The sequence below is a fragment of the Scyliorhinus torazame genome, chromosome 2 (genome assembly GCF_047496885.1).
Source record: "Scyliorhinus torazame isolate Kashiwa2021f chromosome 2, sScyTor2.1, whole genome shotgun sequence".
In the NCBI taxonomy this organism is placed as follows: domain Eukaryota; kingdom Metazoa; phylum Chordata; class Chondrichthyes; order Carcharhiniformes; family Scyliorhinidae; genus Scyliorhinus; species Scyliorhinus torazame.
In genome coordinates this window covers 21,038,890-21,057,374 of record NC_092708.1, presented here as the reverse complement: position 1 = coordinate 21,057,374, position 18,485 = coordinate 21,038,890, and the positions used below count along the sequence as shown (strand labels likewise).

Here is an 18,485-nt window from a genome sequence, read left to right as displayed (position 1 = left end):
TGATGGTGATTTTGGTTTGGGAGTTTGTTTGGATGCGGGTGTTGGGAGTTTGGAGGGTTGGAGTTGGTGTTTTTTTGATTTCGGGGAGGGGGCTCTGGCAGGGGCCATCACACTAGCAAACATAATCTTGGCTGGTGAACAGGAACAAGGTGGGGGGTGGAGAGGCCACGGTTGTTGGATCCTGTGTGGGCAGGTTTCGATGGGCCAAGGTGTGAAAGATGGGGATGATACCGGGTGAGGTGTTTTCGAGAGGAAGTGGTGGAGGGGTTTCTGAGAAAGGAGGGGTGGGGCTGACGGTGACTTGGGCTGGGGCTGACGGTGACTCGGGCTGGGTCTCGCCTGCCAGGTAGGAAGGGTGGCGGGGGGGGGTGTCAGACACCCCCAGTCAGAGTGGTGACGTGGAATGTGCGAGGGGGGAGGGGGTGGGAGGACCGGTGAAAAGGGCATGAGCTTTCTCACACTTACAGGGCCTGAAAGCAGACTTGATGCTGTTACAGGAAACCCATCTGAGGGTGAAGGACCAGATGAGACTGAGGAAGGGCTGGTCGTGGGGTGGGGGCGAAGGTGTTGGCCGGGTTCATGAAGGATAAAAACCTTCATGAGGTGGACACTTGGAGGTTTTTACAGGATAGGGAGCATTCATTCTTTTCACCGGTGCATAAGGTGTACTCGAGGATCAACTTTTTTGTGGTGGGGGAGGCGCTGCTAGCTGGGGCAAAGAAGGCAAAGTACTCAGCGATCGTGATATCGGACCATGTTCCGCACTGGGCTTGGAGAAGGGTCCAGCAAGAGGCCAGCGTAGAGGTTAGATGTGGGTCTGTTGGCAGACCCAAATTTTTGCATTAAGCCGAATTTATGCATTAGGATGGGGAAGGTGATTGAGGAGTATGTGGAGTTTAACCAAAATGGGGAGGTCTCGCCGTCGGTTGTTTGGGAGGCATTGGAGGCGGTAGTGAGAGGCGAGGCCATTTCATTCAAGGGGAAGGTGGATAGGGAAGCACGAGAGGAACAGCAGCGGTTGATAGAGGAGATTTTGGAGGTTGATGGAAGATATGCGGAGGACCCAGAGCCGTACTGTTGGTGAGGAGGAAGGAGTTGCAGGCGAAGTTTGATCTTCTCTCCATGGGGAAAGCGGTTTGTATCTTGCACTCCAAGGAGAGATGCTGTCACCCCTTCCTGCTGCTTGCGACTCTGCTGTTGCAGTTCCAGCCACTCATGTTTTGGGATGGAGAGGGAAAGGTGGGGGAAATTAAACTCAATTGCCGTGGAAACGCTGTATGTGATACCAGCACATGCCACATGATGGCAACCAGGAAGCAACTATTCGCCCCTCTGTAGCCCATCAAGGCAATTGTATAAGTTCCCCTGTTGTTCTGGTTGAGGTCAGCTAACTGCATACACCTTAGAATTAGCAGGAGCTGGTTTAGCAGGCTTGGAACAGCTGGAGCTGAACAGCTGGCTTGGAAAGCAGAACAACGCCAGCAGCGCGGGTTCAATTCCCGTACCGGCCTCCCCAAACAGGCGGCGGAATGTGGCGACTAGGGACTTTTCACAGTAACTTCATTTGAAGCCTACTTCTGACAATAACCGATTTTCATTTCATTTCAACCGGAAACCTCCTATTCAGCATGATCGGAGGATAATGGCGGGGGCTTACCCACGTGTATCCTCCTAACAACACTAACCCGAAACACTAACAAACACAACTGTTTGTCGTGTGTAAATTGGCTGCTGTGTTCACCGACTAGGGGGGTGTTTTGAAATTGTGAGTGGTACTATATGATGCAAGTTTGGTCTTAACTAATGGGGCCTGAGGTCCTCTTTCCCTTTCACGCTGGGCAAGTGTATTGGCTGAGACTCAGGTGGAGGCACTCTCACGCCTCTGGGTCAAAGTCCCATGCTGGGACTAGATTATAAAATCCCGGCCGACACTTCAATACAGAGAGAGTGCTTTACATCACGCAGGAGTCACCTTTCGGTGGGAGCTTAAACCGAGCTCTGTCCGCCCGCTCAGGTAAATGCAATGGTCCCACGGCAATAGTCTGAAGTACAGCGAGAGAGCCCTCCCTGGTATCCAGGACCAATATTTATCCCTTAACCAGGGGGCGCGATCTTCCGGCCACGCTGCGCTGGAAAAGCATCTCGCTGCTCCGCAGAGTGGCCGGTGAAAGCCGGGAGACCCCGTGATCCCGCCCATTGTGGGCACGATTCTCCTTGCAACGTCGCGCAAGAGTCAACGTGTTCGGGCTGGGGGAGGGAGGTTGGGGATTTTATTTGTGGGCCTCAGACTGTGACCCATTTAAAAATGGCATCCCGACCTCACGCCACAACGGGCAGTTCTGGCGAGCGGAGCCCCCCCCCGCCCCGTTGTAAAACACGAGGCTATGAGCGGCCTCGGTAATGCATTCCCCGTTCAGGCACCTTATTCAACTAGAGTAGCGTTGAATAGCCACGTGTTTCTCGACACTGCGAGCGTCGGGAAACACGCAGCTAAACGCGCTCGTTAGGGGACGTTGTTCCCTTGTGGGAAGATCGTGCCCAATGTCTCTATAAAACATAACATCTGGTCATTGTCACAGTTATTTGTGGGAGCTTGCTGCCATGTTACCTCCATTACAACACTGACTGTGCTCTGCAAGTAGTTAATAGGCTGTAATACGCCTTGGGACATCCGGAGAGTTTTTTTTGCTCCGTCTCTCCGATTCTCCCTTTATTTATTCAGTTTGGGAAGCCCAGATCCCCGGTACAGGATACCACAAAAGGTCCTCACCTCTACTGAGTGTAGCACCATTTTCCTTGTAGTCGAGAATCTCTGCGTCTTTCCTTTCCAAGAGCAGCATTAGGTCCTGGGTCTGTCTGTGCAAAGCCCGCATCATATTCAACAAGGGGCAGATCATGTGGCGGGATACCTACAGGCGATACAGGGGGACAAAAAGGATCGGTTACAGCACCGAACATTACCGGTCTTTCACCTTATCTGACCACAGAGCAGCCAAACATGGTGCAATGGTGCCCAGCGCAGAACCGCTTAAAGCCATTCGTAAGTTCCGTGCATTCCTCATCAATACGGATGCGACCATGGACTTTCCAAACCGAGAAATACACCATTCAGCACATTAAACCAGTTCTGACTCTCTGTGACGTGCGCCCAGTTAGTCCCATTTTCTTAATAGGGCTTTTCCCCCAAAATATTTACCCACCTTCCTTTTAAAAGGCATCATGGATTATGCCAAAAGTAGGACATCCGTGTCCATTATTTAATTCATTTTGGGATACGGGCATTGTTGACAAGGTCAGTATTCGTCAATCCCAGTTGTAATAACAATATTCTTTATTAGTATCACAAGTAGGCTTACATTAACACTGCAATTAAGTTACTGCGAAAAGCCCCTAGTTGCCACACTCCGGCGCCTGTTCGGGTACACAGAGGGAGAATTCAGAATGTCCAATTCAACTAACAGCACGTCTTTCGGGACTTGTGGGAGGAAACCAGAGCACCCGGAGGAAACCCACGCAGACACGGGGAGAACGTGCAGACTCCGCACAGACAGTGACCCAGGCCGGGAATCGAACCCGGGTCCCTGGGCGCTGTGAGGCAACGGTGCTAACCACTGTGCTACCGTGCCGCCTTGCCTCCTGAGAAGGTGGTTGTGGGCCACTTTATTGAACCCTGTAGTCCTATGTGGTGAAGGTAGACCACAGCGTGGCTACCTCGGCATTTTCAGGATTTTGAACCAGGAATGAAGAGGGAACGGCAAATCTATTTTTGATCGAACAACCCTCCACATTAAAGAATTTCCTTCTGTTCTTTTGGTGGTGAGCTGCTATAATTTGAGGAGCTGGAAAGGCATTTCGTCATTTCATGGAGCTTGAGGTGTACAATTATTGAGACATATCGATGCCTTCTCTACCTCTTCCTGTCAGCCACTACTCAGTTGGGATTCTGAAGGTTCAAGTCTGACTTCAGAACACGAGCACAAAGAAAATCACAAAGAACAAAGACACTCAATGCAGCAACGAGGGAGTGCTGTGCTGTCAGAGGTGCAGTCTTTCGAATGAGGCATTAAAACAAGACTCCGTCTGCCCTTTCAAGCAGATGTGAAGGATCCCATGGCCCTATTTTGAAGAGGAGCAGTGGAGATCTGCCCAGTGGCTTGGCCAATATTTATCCTTCAATCAACATTGTCTGGCCATTGTAACGCTGTTGTTTGTGGGAGTTTGTTGTTGTGAGCAAATTGATAGTCAAGTTGTACCAAATACAATTGACGGTTAAATGCTGAGATCTTTTGCAGTGATTTGGTCGACTTCAGGCAAACTGTGCAGAGAGCCATAAGACCGTAAGACGGAGGAGCAGAAGTAGGCCATTCAGTCTGCTCACCATTCAATGATTTAATGACTGATCTGATATAGAGCAGATAGAATTTACAGTGCAGAAGGAGGCCATTCGGCCCATCAAGTCTGCATCGGCCGTTGGAAAGAGCACCCTACTGAAGCTCACACATCCACCCTATCCCCGTAACCCCACCTAACCTTTTTGGATACTACGGGCAATTTAGCACGGCCAATCCACCTAACCTGCACATCTTTGGACTGTGGGAGCACCCGGAGGAAACCCACACGGGGAGAACGTGCAGACTGCGCACAGACAGTGACCCAAGTCGGGCATCGAACCTGGGACCCTGGACCTGTGAAGCAACTGTGCTAACCACTGTGCTACCGTGCCGCCCACAGTGATAATCCTCAACTCCACTTTCCCACCTTATCCTCATCATCCTCGATTCCCTTGCTGATTAAGATCTGTCCATCTCAACTTTGAACATACGCAACAGCCGAGCCTCTGCGGTAAAGAATTCCACAAACTCACTCCCCTCTGAGAGAAGAAATTCCTCCTCATCTCGGTTTTAAATGGGCGACTCCTTACTCTGAGATTATGCCCTCTGGTCCTAGGCGCTCACACAAGGGGGAAACAACCTATCTCAGCAGCTGGGCTGGTGAAATCACATTAGACACAAAACGTTAACTCTGTTTCTCCCTTCACAGATTCAGCCACACCTGCCGGGATTTTCCAGCATTTTCAGGTTTCGTCCCTATATTCCTAAGTGGTCGGGTAGCCTGTTAATTAGCCAAGAGGCAAATTATGCCCCAGTACACGTCAACGTCTTCAGAAGGAGAATTTTATAAGTATGGGGAACAGGTGAAGAAAGGATATTGCTCACACACAGTCAATATTTTAGGTGACATGTATCGTAGTCAGTGTTTGGTCATGAGAGAAAGTCATACTTTTCCAGCGAGTTGAGGGGAACCAGAATTATCTTCAGACATTGTATATGCAATCATGCACAAGACAGGCTGTTTCTGAAAATATATTTATATATATATATATAATATATATGAATGTGAAGCAAGGTGCAGTTTTACCACAGCCTGCTGATCAGTATCAGACTGAATAATTATGAGAGGTTTCCAGAGCAAATAAACTGAGGTTTAGAAAAATGTCTCAAAATCAAATAACATGAAGTTTCACATTTTTTAGTGTTTGGTCACTTCAGACCCAGGTTCCTGAAAAACCAACATTGGCTGCAGTCTTTATGTTGGATGTGGTCAGTCTCCCGGGCCTCAGTCACCGCATGGGTCTGGGCTAAACACAGCCAATGGTACATCACGCCTCCCCTCATGGGCGTCGCCACAAGTTAAGACCTCACCACCAATCACCCTCAATGTTGACTAACAAGTTTCGGCCGTGGTTCGGTGGGTAAGTCTCTTGCCTCTGAGTCAGAGGTTTGTGGGTTCAAGTCCCACTCCAGGGACTTGAAGACAAAATCCAGGCAACACGTTAAGTCCGGTACTGTGGAGGGCTGCACTGTTAGAGGTGTTGTTCCTCGGACGAGTCGGTAAACTGAGGCACCGTCTGTCCTCTCAGGTGGGCACAAAGGATTCCACAGCACTAATTTTAAGAACACGACAGGGGTTTGGCTGGTGTACTCACCAATGCTTAACCCTCAATCAACATCACTTAAAGAGCTGTTGATCTGGTCATTATCACATTGCAGACTGTGGGATCTTGCTGGGCGCAAACTGGTGCCTGATTTGCCTACATCACAACAGCAACATTACATGTCAAAAGTGCTTTGCTGGAAACAGTGCGGTTGGGATAACCGATTACTGAGGGCCGAATGATAACCGGCCTCAAATCTGTACATAGGTTTCCTGAATTTACACCAGATCACTTAGAACAAAGAAAGAACAAAGAAAAGTACAGCACAGGAACAGGCCCTTCGGCCCTCCAAGCCCGTGCCGACCATGCTGCCTGGGTCCCTATCCCTCTATTCCCATCCTATTCATGTATTTGTCAAGATGCCCCTTAAATGTTACTATCGTCCCTGCTTCCACCACCTCCTCTGGCAGCGAATTCCAGACACCCACTACCCTCTGTGTAAAAAACTTGCCTCGTACATCTACTCTAAACCTTGCCCCTCGCACCTTAAACCGATGCCCCCTAGTAATTGACCCCTCTACCCTGGGGAAAAGCCTCTGACTATCCACTCTGTCTATGCCCCTCATAATTTTGTAGACCTCTATCAGGTCGCCCCTCAACCTCCGTCGTTCCAGTGAGAACAAACCGAGTTTATTCAACCTCTCCTCATAGCTAATGCCCTCCATACCAGGCCACATTCTGGTAAATCTCTTCTGCACCCTCTCTAAAGCCTCCTTCTGGTAGTGTGGCGACCAGAATTGAACACTATACTCCAAGTGTGGCCTAACTAAGGTTGGCTGCAACACTTAGTTTTACCGTTTTCATTTTGTCATGTACTGTGTGTTGCCATTGGGCCTTTCGTTCTCTTTTCTTTTTTGATTACTTTGCTCAGCAATGCTGTTACAAGTTGCATGCATAACCAATAAAACTAATTTTTTTTTTTAAGTGCTTTGTGGGTTTTAAAGCATTTTCGGGCACTCCAAGGTTGCAAAAGGCTTTTTCTTCAAGTTAACCTAGGAACAGGAGTAGGCCGTTTCGTCTGTTGCGCCATTCAATTCAGGTCATGTCTGATCTGTGACCTAACTCCAAGTTCCGCACACATGAGTACGGCCTCAACCGGGACCTTGGATTCACGACGCATTACATTCACCCCCCCACCATCTGGCCTGGGCTTGAGAAATCCTACCAACTGTCCCGGTTTGAGACAATTCACACCTCTTTAACCTGTGATTATCCCTCTCTCCAGTTGCCCCGTCTGGACCTGTAAAGCCTTAATTACCTGCAAAGACTTGCATTCAAAGTATCATATTGCATCTTTGACTTTGTCTACATAAATGTTTCTGGAACCCACCTCTTCATTCACCTGAGGAAGGAGCAGCACTCCGAAAGCTATTGATTCAAAACAAACCTGTTGGACTTCAACCTGGTATTGTAAGACTTCTTTCTGTGCTAACTCCATATACCCGCTGAAGTTGAGCGCAAAACTTTGTTGCACCTGGTACAACACTGATTAAACTGGCTCAGTGTGAAGTGCATTTGCTTTGCTAATAATAATAATCGTTATTAATAATACTTTATTAGTGTCACAAGTAGGCTTACATTAACACTGCAATGACGTTGTGTGAAAAGCCCCTAGTCGTCGAACTCCGACGCCTGCTTGGGTACACAGAGGGAGAATTCAGAATGTCCAATTCACCTAACAGCACGTCTTTCCGGACTTGTGGGAGGAAACCGGAGCACCCGGAGGAAACCCACGCAGACACGGGGAGAATGTGCAGACTCCGCACAGACAGAAACCCAAGCCGGGAATCGAACCAATCCCACTCCCACCCTAGTCCCGTCGCCCTGCATTTGTTTCCTTTCAGGTGGGGTTCCAATTCCCCTTCGAAAGCCAAAATTGAATCTGCCCCACCGCACTCTCAGGACCATAATCACTGGCTGCCGAAGACAATCACAGTAAACTGGCTTCTCGAGTCTATCAACGGAACTGAATTCCTTCATCCCAGGAAACATTCAGTACATCTGTTCTGCACCCTCTCTAAAGCCTTCGAATCCTTCCTAAAGTGGCTTGCCCAGAACTGGGCACAGTACAGTTCAGGCTGAGTCAGTGTTTTCTGAAGATTCACCATCATTTCCTTACTCTTGTACTCATGCCTCTATTTCTAAAACCCACGATTCCAAATGCTTTTTAACCACTTTCGCAATCTGCCAATGGGCGCCCGCACGTGGGGGGAACGGGTCCGCACGTGTGGTGAGTGGGCTAGCGCGTGCGAGCGTGAGAGTGAGCATGGACGAGTGAGCAAGTGCGAGAGTGGATGTGGAACTGGGTGAGAGTGAGAGAGTGGCTGAGGGAGAAAGAGAAACTAGAGAGATTTCACAACCTCAGTATATCTCAAAATGCTTTGTAGTCAATGAGGTACCTTCATGACCTGCATATGGGCGGCACGGTAGCACAGTGGTTAGCACTGTTGCTTCACTGCGCCAGGGTCCCAGGTTCGATTCCCGGCTTGGGTCACTGCCTGTGCGGAGTCTGCACGTTCTCCCCATGTCTGCGTGGGTTTCCTCCGGGTGCTCCGGTTTCCTCCAACAGTCCAAAGATGTGCAGGTTAGGTGGATTGGCCATGCTAAATTGCCCTTAGTGTCCAAAAAGATTAGGTGGGGCTGCTGGGTTATGGGGATAGGGTGAAGCTGTCTGTGCAGAGTCTGCATGTTCGCCCCGCGTCTGCGTGGGTATCCTCCGGGTGCTCCGGTTTCCTCCCACAAGTCTCGAAAGACGTGCTGTTAGGTAATTTGGAAATTCTGAATTCTCCCCGTGTACCCGAACAGGCGCCAGAATGCGGCAACTAGGGGACTTTCGCAGTAACTTCATTGCAGTGTTAATGTAAGCCTACTTGTGACAATAATAAAGATTATCTCAAATGCTTTCCAACCAACATTGCACTTTATGAAGTGACTTGTAATGTAGGAAATGCAGCAGACAAATTTCACATCGCAGAGTCCCACAAGCAGCAATGTGACGATGATCAGATAATCTATGATTTTAAAAGATATTTTATTCCAAACATGTTCAACATAGTAATGCAACCTGAACATCCAAAAGAGTCAGTTTGTACATTGTTTTCCTCATTTACTCACCCCACCCACGACAAACAACTCCTCAAATAAAGTTATGAACAGCCTTCACTGTTCCTCAAAGCCCTCCTCCGACCCTCTTAGGGCAAATTTGATTTTCTCTGACCTGAAAAACTCTTACAAATCTTCCAACTAGGCCGCGATCCCCGGCGGTGTAGCCGACCTCCAAATCAAAAGTATCCATCGCCGGGCAATCAGAGAGGTGAAGGTCACGACATCGGCCTCTTTCCCCTCCAGCAGCTGCGGCCCCTCCTACACCCCAAACATCGGCACCATGGGGTCCGGCTTCACCTCAAACCCTACAATCCGACAAACGTTCCTAAATACTGCCTCCCAAACGCTCCCTAACTCTTCACATCCCCCAAAACATGTGGACATGGTCACCGGACCCTTCCCACACCTCTCGTGCCCGTCCACTATCTCTGGGAAAAACCCACTCGGTCGGGTCTGAGTCATGTGCACCACATTAAATTGTATAAGACTCATCCTTACGCAGGAGGTAACTGAGTTCACTCAGCGCATTTCTTCGCACCAAAGCCCCACCCTAACCCCCTCTCCAAACTCCTTCTCCCATTTCCATTTGACCCTTTTCACTTTCCTTGCTCTCCCAACCATCCTCTATGTCCCCAATCCTACCATCCCCCCCTTCATCCGGGAGCAATATTTTCTCCAAAAGCGTACATTCTGGTACCTGAGGGAACGAAGGCAGCTCCTTGCGCGCAAACTCCCGCACCTGCCAGTGTACGAACTAACTCCCCTGAGGTAGCTCTCAGTCTCCCGCAGTTCCTGTAGTCCAGAAAACGTGCCCTCCGCAAACATGTCCCTTCCTCCCCCAACATGTCCCTTCCTCCCCCCATCTCCTGTACATCCCATCGCTAGATAATCGACGATTAGTGATGCCGTTTGGATGATGAACACTGGTCAGGACACTGGGTAGAGAACCCTCCTCCTCTTCGAAATAGTGCTGTGGGTTTTTCATGTCCACCCGCTAGGTTTACCATCTCATCGGAAGCCCAGCACCTCCGACAGCGCAGCACTCCTTCTGTGCTGCAGAGAATGTCGGCCCGGATGTTTGGCATGTGGTCCTGAGCCTTCTGGCTCAGAGGGGAGAGCGCCGCCCACTGAGCCAGGGCTGGCATTCTGTAGACTCCATTTCTAGAGATCCTCAGTGACGAGACCAGTTAATCAATACCCCTGTCAGAGGCAAAACTGCTTTTACTCCCCCATATCCACCCGAGGTCAAATGGATGCTGAAAACCAGTCTGCCTCACCCTCCAGCTGACCTTGAAACAAACGGCTGATTATCCCGGTTACTGCTCAATTGCAGAAACACCACCGTGCTGCAATCTTGTTGACAGGCTGCTTTTCGATCCAGCCTGGACAACCTGTGGCGCATTGCACATTTGCTTCTCAGTGTTTCATCTCGTTTGCACACAGGATCGAAAGGATGAATGTTACCGTCGGAAAACGGCACGCAGAAACAAGCACAGGAATATCTCACATTGTCTCTGGTTTTCCATGCTGGCTTCCCGATTTCCCCCACTCCCCCTACCCCCAATGTATTTGCTCAGATGGCGAGCACTGATCCAACCTGCACGGATGGTGTCAGAGCCAATCAAGTGGGTGACAAATTTTGATTAGAGAGATAGAGAACATAATGAAACCATTCAACCCAGTGAGGGCAGCACGGTAGCAAGAGGGCTAGCACCGTGGCTTCACAGCGCCAGGGTCCCGGGTTCGAATCCCGGCTAGGGTCACCGTCTGTGCGGAGTCTGCGCGTTCTCCCCGTGTCTGCGTGGGTTTCCTCCGGGCGCTCCGGTTTCCTCCCACAAGTCCCGAAAGACGTGCTTGTTAGGTGAATTGGACATTCAGGCGCCGGAATGTGGAGACTAGGGGAATTTCACAGTCACCTCACTGCCGTGTTAATGTAAGCCTACTTGTAACAATAAAGATTATTATAATAATTATTATTGAGGTTGTGCCAGCTCGCAGCAAGAGCAACTCAGCGAGTCCCACTCACCCGCCCTTTCCCTGCAAACATTTTCACCTTCCAATTCCTTTCAGAAAGCCACGACTGAATCTGCCTCCACTGCACTCTCAGGCGGTGCTTTCCAGATCCTAACCACTCGCTGCATTAAAGACGCTTTTCCACATAGCACCGTTGACTATTTTCTTTTTGCCCACCACCTTAAATCAGTGTCCCCTGGTTCTCGAACACTCCCACCAATGGGACAATTTCTCCCCTCATCTACTCTGTCCAGACCCCTCATGATATTGAACATCTCTACCCAATCTGCTCTCAACCTTCTCTTCCCCAACGAGAACAACTCCAGCTTCTCCGATCTATCCACGGACCTTCGTACGACTACTGTCACAAATTAATAGCAGCGAAAACTGAAATCAACCTTCGTCCACCGATTAATTCAGTACCATGGCACCATCAATCTGAGTTACTTCACATCTCCAAACTAGACCATTCAGTCCAACAGCTTAACAGCAATACTTCACCCTCAATACTACCCAAGTATCAGTTATGGTTCAGTGGGTAGCACTTTCATCTCCACGTCAAGGGGCCGAGGGTTCAAGTTCCACCTCAGGTATTTGAGCATCAAATTCTGCTCCTCAGTGCTGGGGGAGCATTATTGCTCTATCGCCGGAAATATTCCAACAAAGACCCTCTCGGCCTGTTCATTTCCTTAAATTCATGTACGGGAGGTGGGCGTCACTGGTTAGGCCAGCAATTATTGCCCATCCCTAGTTACCCTTCAAAAGCCCGAGGGGCTTTTCACAGTAACTTCATTTGAAGCCTACTGGTGACAATAAGGGATTTTCATTTCATTTCAGAAGGTGGTGGTGAGCTGCCTTCTTGAACCGCTGCAGTCTATAGGGACATAGGTACACCCACAGTGCTGTTAGGGAGGGAGTTCCAGGATGTTGCAGTGACAGTGAAGGAACGGCGGGCGATATATTTCCAAGCCAGGATGGTGAGTGACTCGAGGGGAACCTCCAGGTGGTGGGTGATCCCAGATATCTGCTGCTCTTGTCCTTCTAGATGGTAGTGGTATTTAGTTTGGAAGGTGCTATCTAAGGAACCTTGGTGAGTTACTGCAGTGCATCTTGTAGATGGTACACACGGCTGCCACTGTTTGTCGATGGTGGAGGGATTGAATGTTTGTGGAAGGAGGAGCAATCAAATGGGCTGCTTTGTCCTGGATGGTGTTGAGCTTCTTGAATGTTGTTGGAGCTGCACTCATCCAGACAAGGGGAGAGTATTCCATCACACTCCTGACTTATAGATGGTGGACAGGCTTTAGAGGGGTCAGGAGGTGAGTTACTCGCTGTAGGATTCCTAGCCTTTGACCTGTCCTGGTAGCCACAATATTAATGTGGCTAGTCCAGTTCAGTTTCTCATCAAAGGTAACTCCCAGGGTGTTGATTATGGGGGATTCAGCGATGGTAATGCCATTGAATGTCAAGGGGCAGTGGTTAGATCCTCTCTTGTAGGAGATGGTCATTGCCTGGCACTTGTGTGGCGCGAATGTGGAGTTCAGTTAGACACAAACATACAAATTAGCAGCAGGAGGAGCCAACTCCCCCATTCAATAAGGTCATAGTGATCTGATCGTATCCTCAACTCCATCCTCAATAACCTTCAACTCCATTGTTGGTCAAGAATCAATCTACCTCCAGCTTCGAGATACTCATTGACTCTGTCTCTAATATTCCCGGGGATCCGGGGAATCCAAAGGTTCACCACCCTCAGAGGAAAAAATTCTTCCCACCTGTCTTGAATGGGAGACTCCTTACATTTAAACTCTGACCCCTAATTCTAGTCCCTCCCACTAAGGGAAGCACCCTAAAGATCACATGATCCTACTGGAAAAGCACGGAGGACTATTGGTGCGCTTGTCAATGTTAAATATTCTTCCCCCAATGAAACACCGTTAAAAAACATTTCACCTCAGCTACAGGCAGAGCGTTTCAATATGCACAATGCATGCCACATTCACCCACACAGTAAAAGCAACGTATCTCAGGGAAGTGCATTGTATATGAAGTCTTCAGGATAGGCAGAGACATGTCGTCAGGCACTGTACAAATACAAGTACATTCTACTTTCTGCACTTCAACGTTGAATTTTCTCTGCGTCTGAATGTTGAGGGCATATATTTCTAGAATGATATTAGCACGAAGGGGGCCAATTAACCCATTGTGCTGGCTCTTTGAAACAGCTATCCAACTAGTCCCACTACCGCTGCTCTGTCCCCATAGCCTGCAAATGTACGTGAAATAATTAAGTTAGAGGTCAAGCGTTATTTCAATTCCAATCCCACACTGAAGGTGCAGAGGTCAAGGGAGACTTCGGAGAAGGTATTTGCAGCTTACAAATAAACCAAATACACTACAGCAAGTACAGTGCCTTTAACTGGACAGAATTTGCATTAATATTGCATTCATTTCAATATAGCACCCCTCATAACCACAAGGACAGGGCATCTAAATGCCATGAGGTATCATCTTTGTTATGACGCAGCAGGCTCGATAGCCAATTTCAGACAGCAAGGTCTCACAAACAGCAATGTAGTAATGATCAGATGATCTGTTTCGAACTGAAGTTAGTTGAAGGATTAATGCTGACCCAAACAGCGGGGATTACTCCACTGTTCCCGTTTTAATAGTGATATGGGGTCATTAACCCTTGAGAGAGTCGACCTGGGCTAAGCATTAACATCTCAACATTGCAGTGCCTCCTCAGTAGTGGCATTGGTAACGTCAGGCTAGACAAGGCAGGAATAATTCCCGACGCACTTCAAAGAGGAGGGTGATTGTGGGATCAACCACCGAAATCTCAGATATTCTCGCTCCAGAATTGTCTTGCAGTAGCAGGGAACTGAGAAATTTCCAGTCAGATAAGACGTTTAAAATAGCCAAGAGGAGAGCAACAAATGCTTTCTTTATTTTTTTTTTTTTAAAAAGGTACTTAAATGACCCTGGTGCCTGGATTTAATTAAAACATGACACTAGGTTTGTGAAAATGATAGAAATTTACATCTCTAAGTGAGGGAATGAAAAGAAAATTGCAGCCACAGAATTAAAAAGAGCGCTTGACGGGACAAGGCAGATATTTATCTCCCAGAGATGTGAGACTCCAACCGCGTCAGAGGGTAGACAAATTTCTAAAGCCGCCTCGAGCGATGGATGAACCAAGGGAGTTGCTCCCAAATCCACCGGGACCGCAAATCTCTCCCGCCTCAGATGTCAGTCCATTCAAACAGGCCCTCTGCAGAAGTATAGGCTCCACTCCAGCACAATATACCTGGATAGGGAGTGTCGACGCAGAGATTTGCAAACCTGTATATCCCCCCGATACTGCTGGACTGTTTTGCACTACTGGAGGTGCCATCTCTCGGATGAGACCTCAAACCAAGGCATTGTCTGCCTTCCTAAGCGCACAGAAAAGACCATGTTTAAGGACAACAGGGAGTTCACTCAGGGTCCTGGACCAACATTCAACATCACTGAAAGAAATGATCAGGTCGTTATCGCACGGCTGTTTGTGGGTGCTGGCTGTTGCAATACGGGTGCCACAGTTGCTCCATTACAACAACGATAAGCCTAAAGTACTTTGCTGCATTGGTGCCAGTGTCCGCTCCTTGGCACAGCTATTCAATTTGGCCCACTCTGCTGTCCTCCACAGCCGCTTTACCTTATTAAGGATATATCCATTTCCATTTTAATTAAATCCCTTTCCACCACTTCCAGCAGTCCATTCAAGATCAGGTCAGCTCGTTGCATGAAGTGAATCATTCGCCACATCTATTTTCTGGTCAATTACATCCCGTCTACAGCAATGTAGGAATGGGGCAGTCGACTTGTGAAGGGCAAGGTGTCGAGAAACACCATCCAGGTACAGACCAGGTAATCTTTTTTATTTAAAGTATTGTTTGAAGGGTAAACAGTGACCAAAACACAGGGATGGGGGGGGGGGGGGGGGGGGGGTGAAGAGAGTGCAAGAGTGCAAAAAAGACAGAGAGAGAGAGAGAGAGACAGCCTGCCCTGCTCTTCTGCGAAATAGTGGTATGCGGGTCCACTAACTCTTCCTGAGGTTTCTTTGTCTCACCTGAAAGAGTGCACCTCCAACAGTGTAGCACTCCCTCAGTAGGGCAAATCCCGGTGGATTTGGGAGCAACTCCCTTGCTTCATCCATCGCCCGAGGCTGCTTTAGAAATTTGTCTACCCTCTGACGCGGTTGGAGTCTCACGTCTCTGGGAGATAAATATCTGCCTTGTCCCGTCAAGCACTCTTTTTAATTATGTGGCTGCAATTTTCTTTTCATTCCCTCACTTAGCGATGTAAATTTCTATCATTTTCACAAACCTGAGAGTTACCCTGCCTGGGGAAAGTGTGCTTTTATTTTCCCTTTACTTTTAGATTATTTCCCTCGGTTAATTAGTGTTAGGTTTGAGTGCAGAGATCGCCTCCACCTTGACCCATTGAGCCCAAAACTGTTTTGTTTTCAAGGAGTTAGATATAGCTCTTGGGACTAACGGGATCAAAGGACATGGGGGTGGGGCTCGAAGGGCCGAATGGCCGACCCCAGATCCCATTTCCTATGTTTCTACAAGGGCAGCCGAAGCATGGGAACACCAGAAGTTCCGCTCCAAGTCCCACACCACCCTGATTTGGAAATATATCGCCGTTCCTTCACTGTCACTAGGTCAAATCCGGGAACTCCCTCCCTAACAGCACTGTGGGTGTACGTACACCGCCTGGGCTGCAGCGGTTCAAGGCAGTGGAGGCTCATCCTATACATATGGACGATAAGGGAATAGTGTAAATGGGCTTTAGAGTGGTTTCACAGGTCGGCGCAACATCGAGGGCTGAAGGGCCTGTACTGCGCTGTAATGTTCTATGTTCTATGTTCTCAAGGGCAATTAGGGCCCTACCTCGTATTAAGTTGATCCTTTCTCTACACTTTGCTATAACTGTAACATTATATTCTGAAGTCTCTCCTTCCTTCCCTATGTACGGTGTGCATTGTTTGTACAGCATGCAAGGAATAATACTTTTCACTGTATACTAATACATGTGACAATAATAAATCAAATCAAATCAAATAGGGATGGGCAAGAAAAATGCTGGATTAGCCGGTGAGACCCATGTCCTGTGAAAAGAATCTTTATAAAACATTAAAAGCCTAAATCCACACTGCACCCCCTCCCAGCGTCTCGATACTGCCACTTGGAATGCTGCACAAACCGAAATGCCGGTACCCCTGATGATAGGTCGTGACCAGACGAGGTGTGGCCAGAGCTTTGTTAACTGAAACACGAGGTCCTCAACCTTTGTATTCAAGGCCACTTTGAGATAGCCTTTTAAGGTACTGCTTGAATGTCGCAGTGGAGGCGTCCTCAGGAAATTCAACCACCCCAGCCCTTCCCCCACTGCCCCATCACTTCCTATCCCAATTTCCAAAGGATAGTGTCAAGTCACCAGCGTAACCCTCACAGATGCTTTTTTTAAAGCCCGTTATTGGTATACAGCAACAGGAACAAGCAAACAAATACAGAAGAAGAACTGTGCAGAATGCAGAATGCAAGGCACAAGTCTAGATTTTTCTGAAAAGGATTCTATGAAAATAAATGGGTCGCAGCCAGCGTTTAACATAGAACTGTGCTTGGTGGCACCGCAGAAGAGGGACAGGATGGAATCACATAGAACATACAGTGCAGAAGTAGGCCATTCGGCCCATCGAGTCTGCACCGACCCACTTAAGCCCTCACTTCCACCCTATCCCCATAACCCAATAACCCCTCCTAACCTTTTTGGACACTAAGGGCAATTTATCATGGCCAATCCACCTAACCTGCACATCTTTGGACTGTGGTTGGAAACCGGAGCACCCGGAGGAAACCCACGCACACACGGGGAGAACGTGCAGACTCCGCACAGACAGGGACCCAGCGAGGAATCGAACCTGGGACCCTGGTGCTGTGAAGCCACAGTGCTAACCACTCTGCTGCCCTTTGGAAACACCTCAAGTCTGTGCTGCTCTAAGTGACTGGGATTGATTTGGGTGATGTGACCATCCCCCCCCCCATTCACTGCTTTTTGCTGGAGAAATCACCCAGCTTTTATAAATATACGAATTAGGAGCCACTCAGCCCCTCGAGTCTGCTCCACCATCCAATAAGATCATGGCTGATCGGATTGTAACCTCAGCCGGCCCACTCCCGAAACCCCCTTGTTAATCAAGAATCCATCAAGCTCTGCCTTAACAATATTCAGAAACTCTTTTCTTCTCTATTCGTTCAGGACATGTGAGCATTGCTGGCCAGAATTACTTTGGACTGAGTGGCTACCGAGGCACTGAAGAGGCAACCACATTGTGGTGGGTCTGGAGTCACGTGTAGGCCAGACCAGGTAAGGACGGCAGATTTCTTTCCCTGGAGGACATCACTGAACCAAATGGCTCCCACTGCCTTTCGAGGAAGAGAGTTCCAGAGACTTACGACCCTGAGGGAAAATGTTTCTCCTCGTCCCGGTTTCAAATGAGGCACTCTTGTTTTTAAACAGTGGCCCCTAGTTCCAGATTCTCCCACAAGAAGAAACATCTTCACCACGTCCATCCTGTCGATAGCCCTCAGGTTCGATCAAGCGCCTCTTACTCTTCTAAACTCCAGTGGATACAAGCCCAACCTTTCCAGCCTGGAATTAGTCTAGTAAACCTTCTCTAAACTGCTTCTAACATATTTACATCCTTCCTTAAATAAGGAGACCAATACTGTGCACGGTACTCCAGATGTGGTCTCAACAATGCCCTGTACAACTGATACATAACCTCCCTATTGTTGTAATCAATTCTCCTCACAATAAATAACAACATTCAATTAGCTTTCCTAATTACTTGCTATACCTGCGTACCAACCTTTTGTGATTCATGCACTAGGACACCCAGATCCCGCTGTACTTCAGAGCTCTGCAATCTCTCACCATTTAGATAATAAGCTTCTTTTTTATTCTTCCTGCCAAAATAGACAATTTCACATTTGCCCACATGAAACTCCATCTGCCAGCTCTTTGACCTCTCGCTTGATCTACCTCTGTCCCTTTGTGGACTCCTTACGTCCTCTTCACAACTTACTTTCCTACCTATCTTTGTGTTGTCAACAAATTTAGTAACCAGACCTTCGGTTCCTTCACTCAAGTCATTTATACGAATTGTAAAAGTTGGAGGCCCCAGCACTGAGTGACAGATCACTCGTCACTTCCTGCCAACCAGAAAAAGACCCATTCGTGCCAACTGTTTCCAGTTAGCTAGCCAATCTTCTACCAATGTCAATGTTACCCCCTACACCATGAGCTTTTATTTTCCGCA

General features: G+C 48.4%; 1 protein-coding gene across 2 annotated transcripts in view; it reads right to left on the bottom strand.

Moving 5' to 3' along the window:
- Positions 1 to 18,485, bottom strand: part of nhej1 (nonhomologous end-joining factor 1) — a 366,800-nt gene that overhangs the window by 315,373 nt on the left and 32,942 nt on the right. For both annotated transcript variants that reach the window (XM_072469332.1, XM_072469342.1), the window contains exon 4: positions 2,771 to 2,909. In XM_072469332.1, coding sequence (XP_072325433.1) covers positions 2,771 to 2,909 — 139 coding nt within the window. The remainder of the gene's footprint in view (positions 1 to 2,770; positions 2,910 to 18,485) is intronic.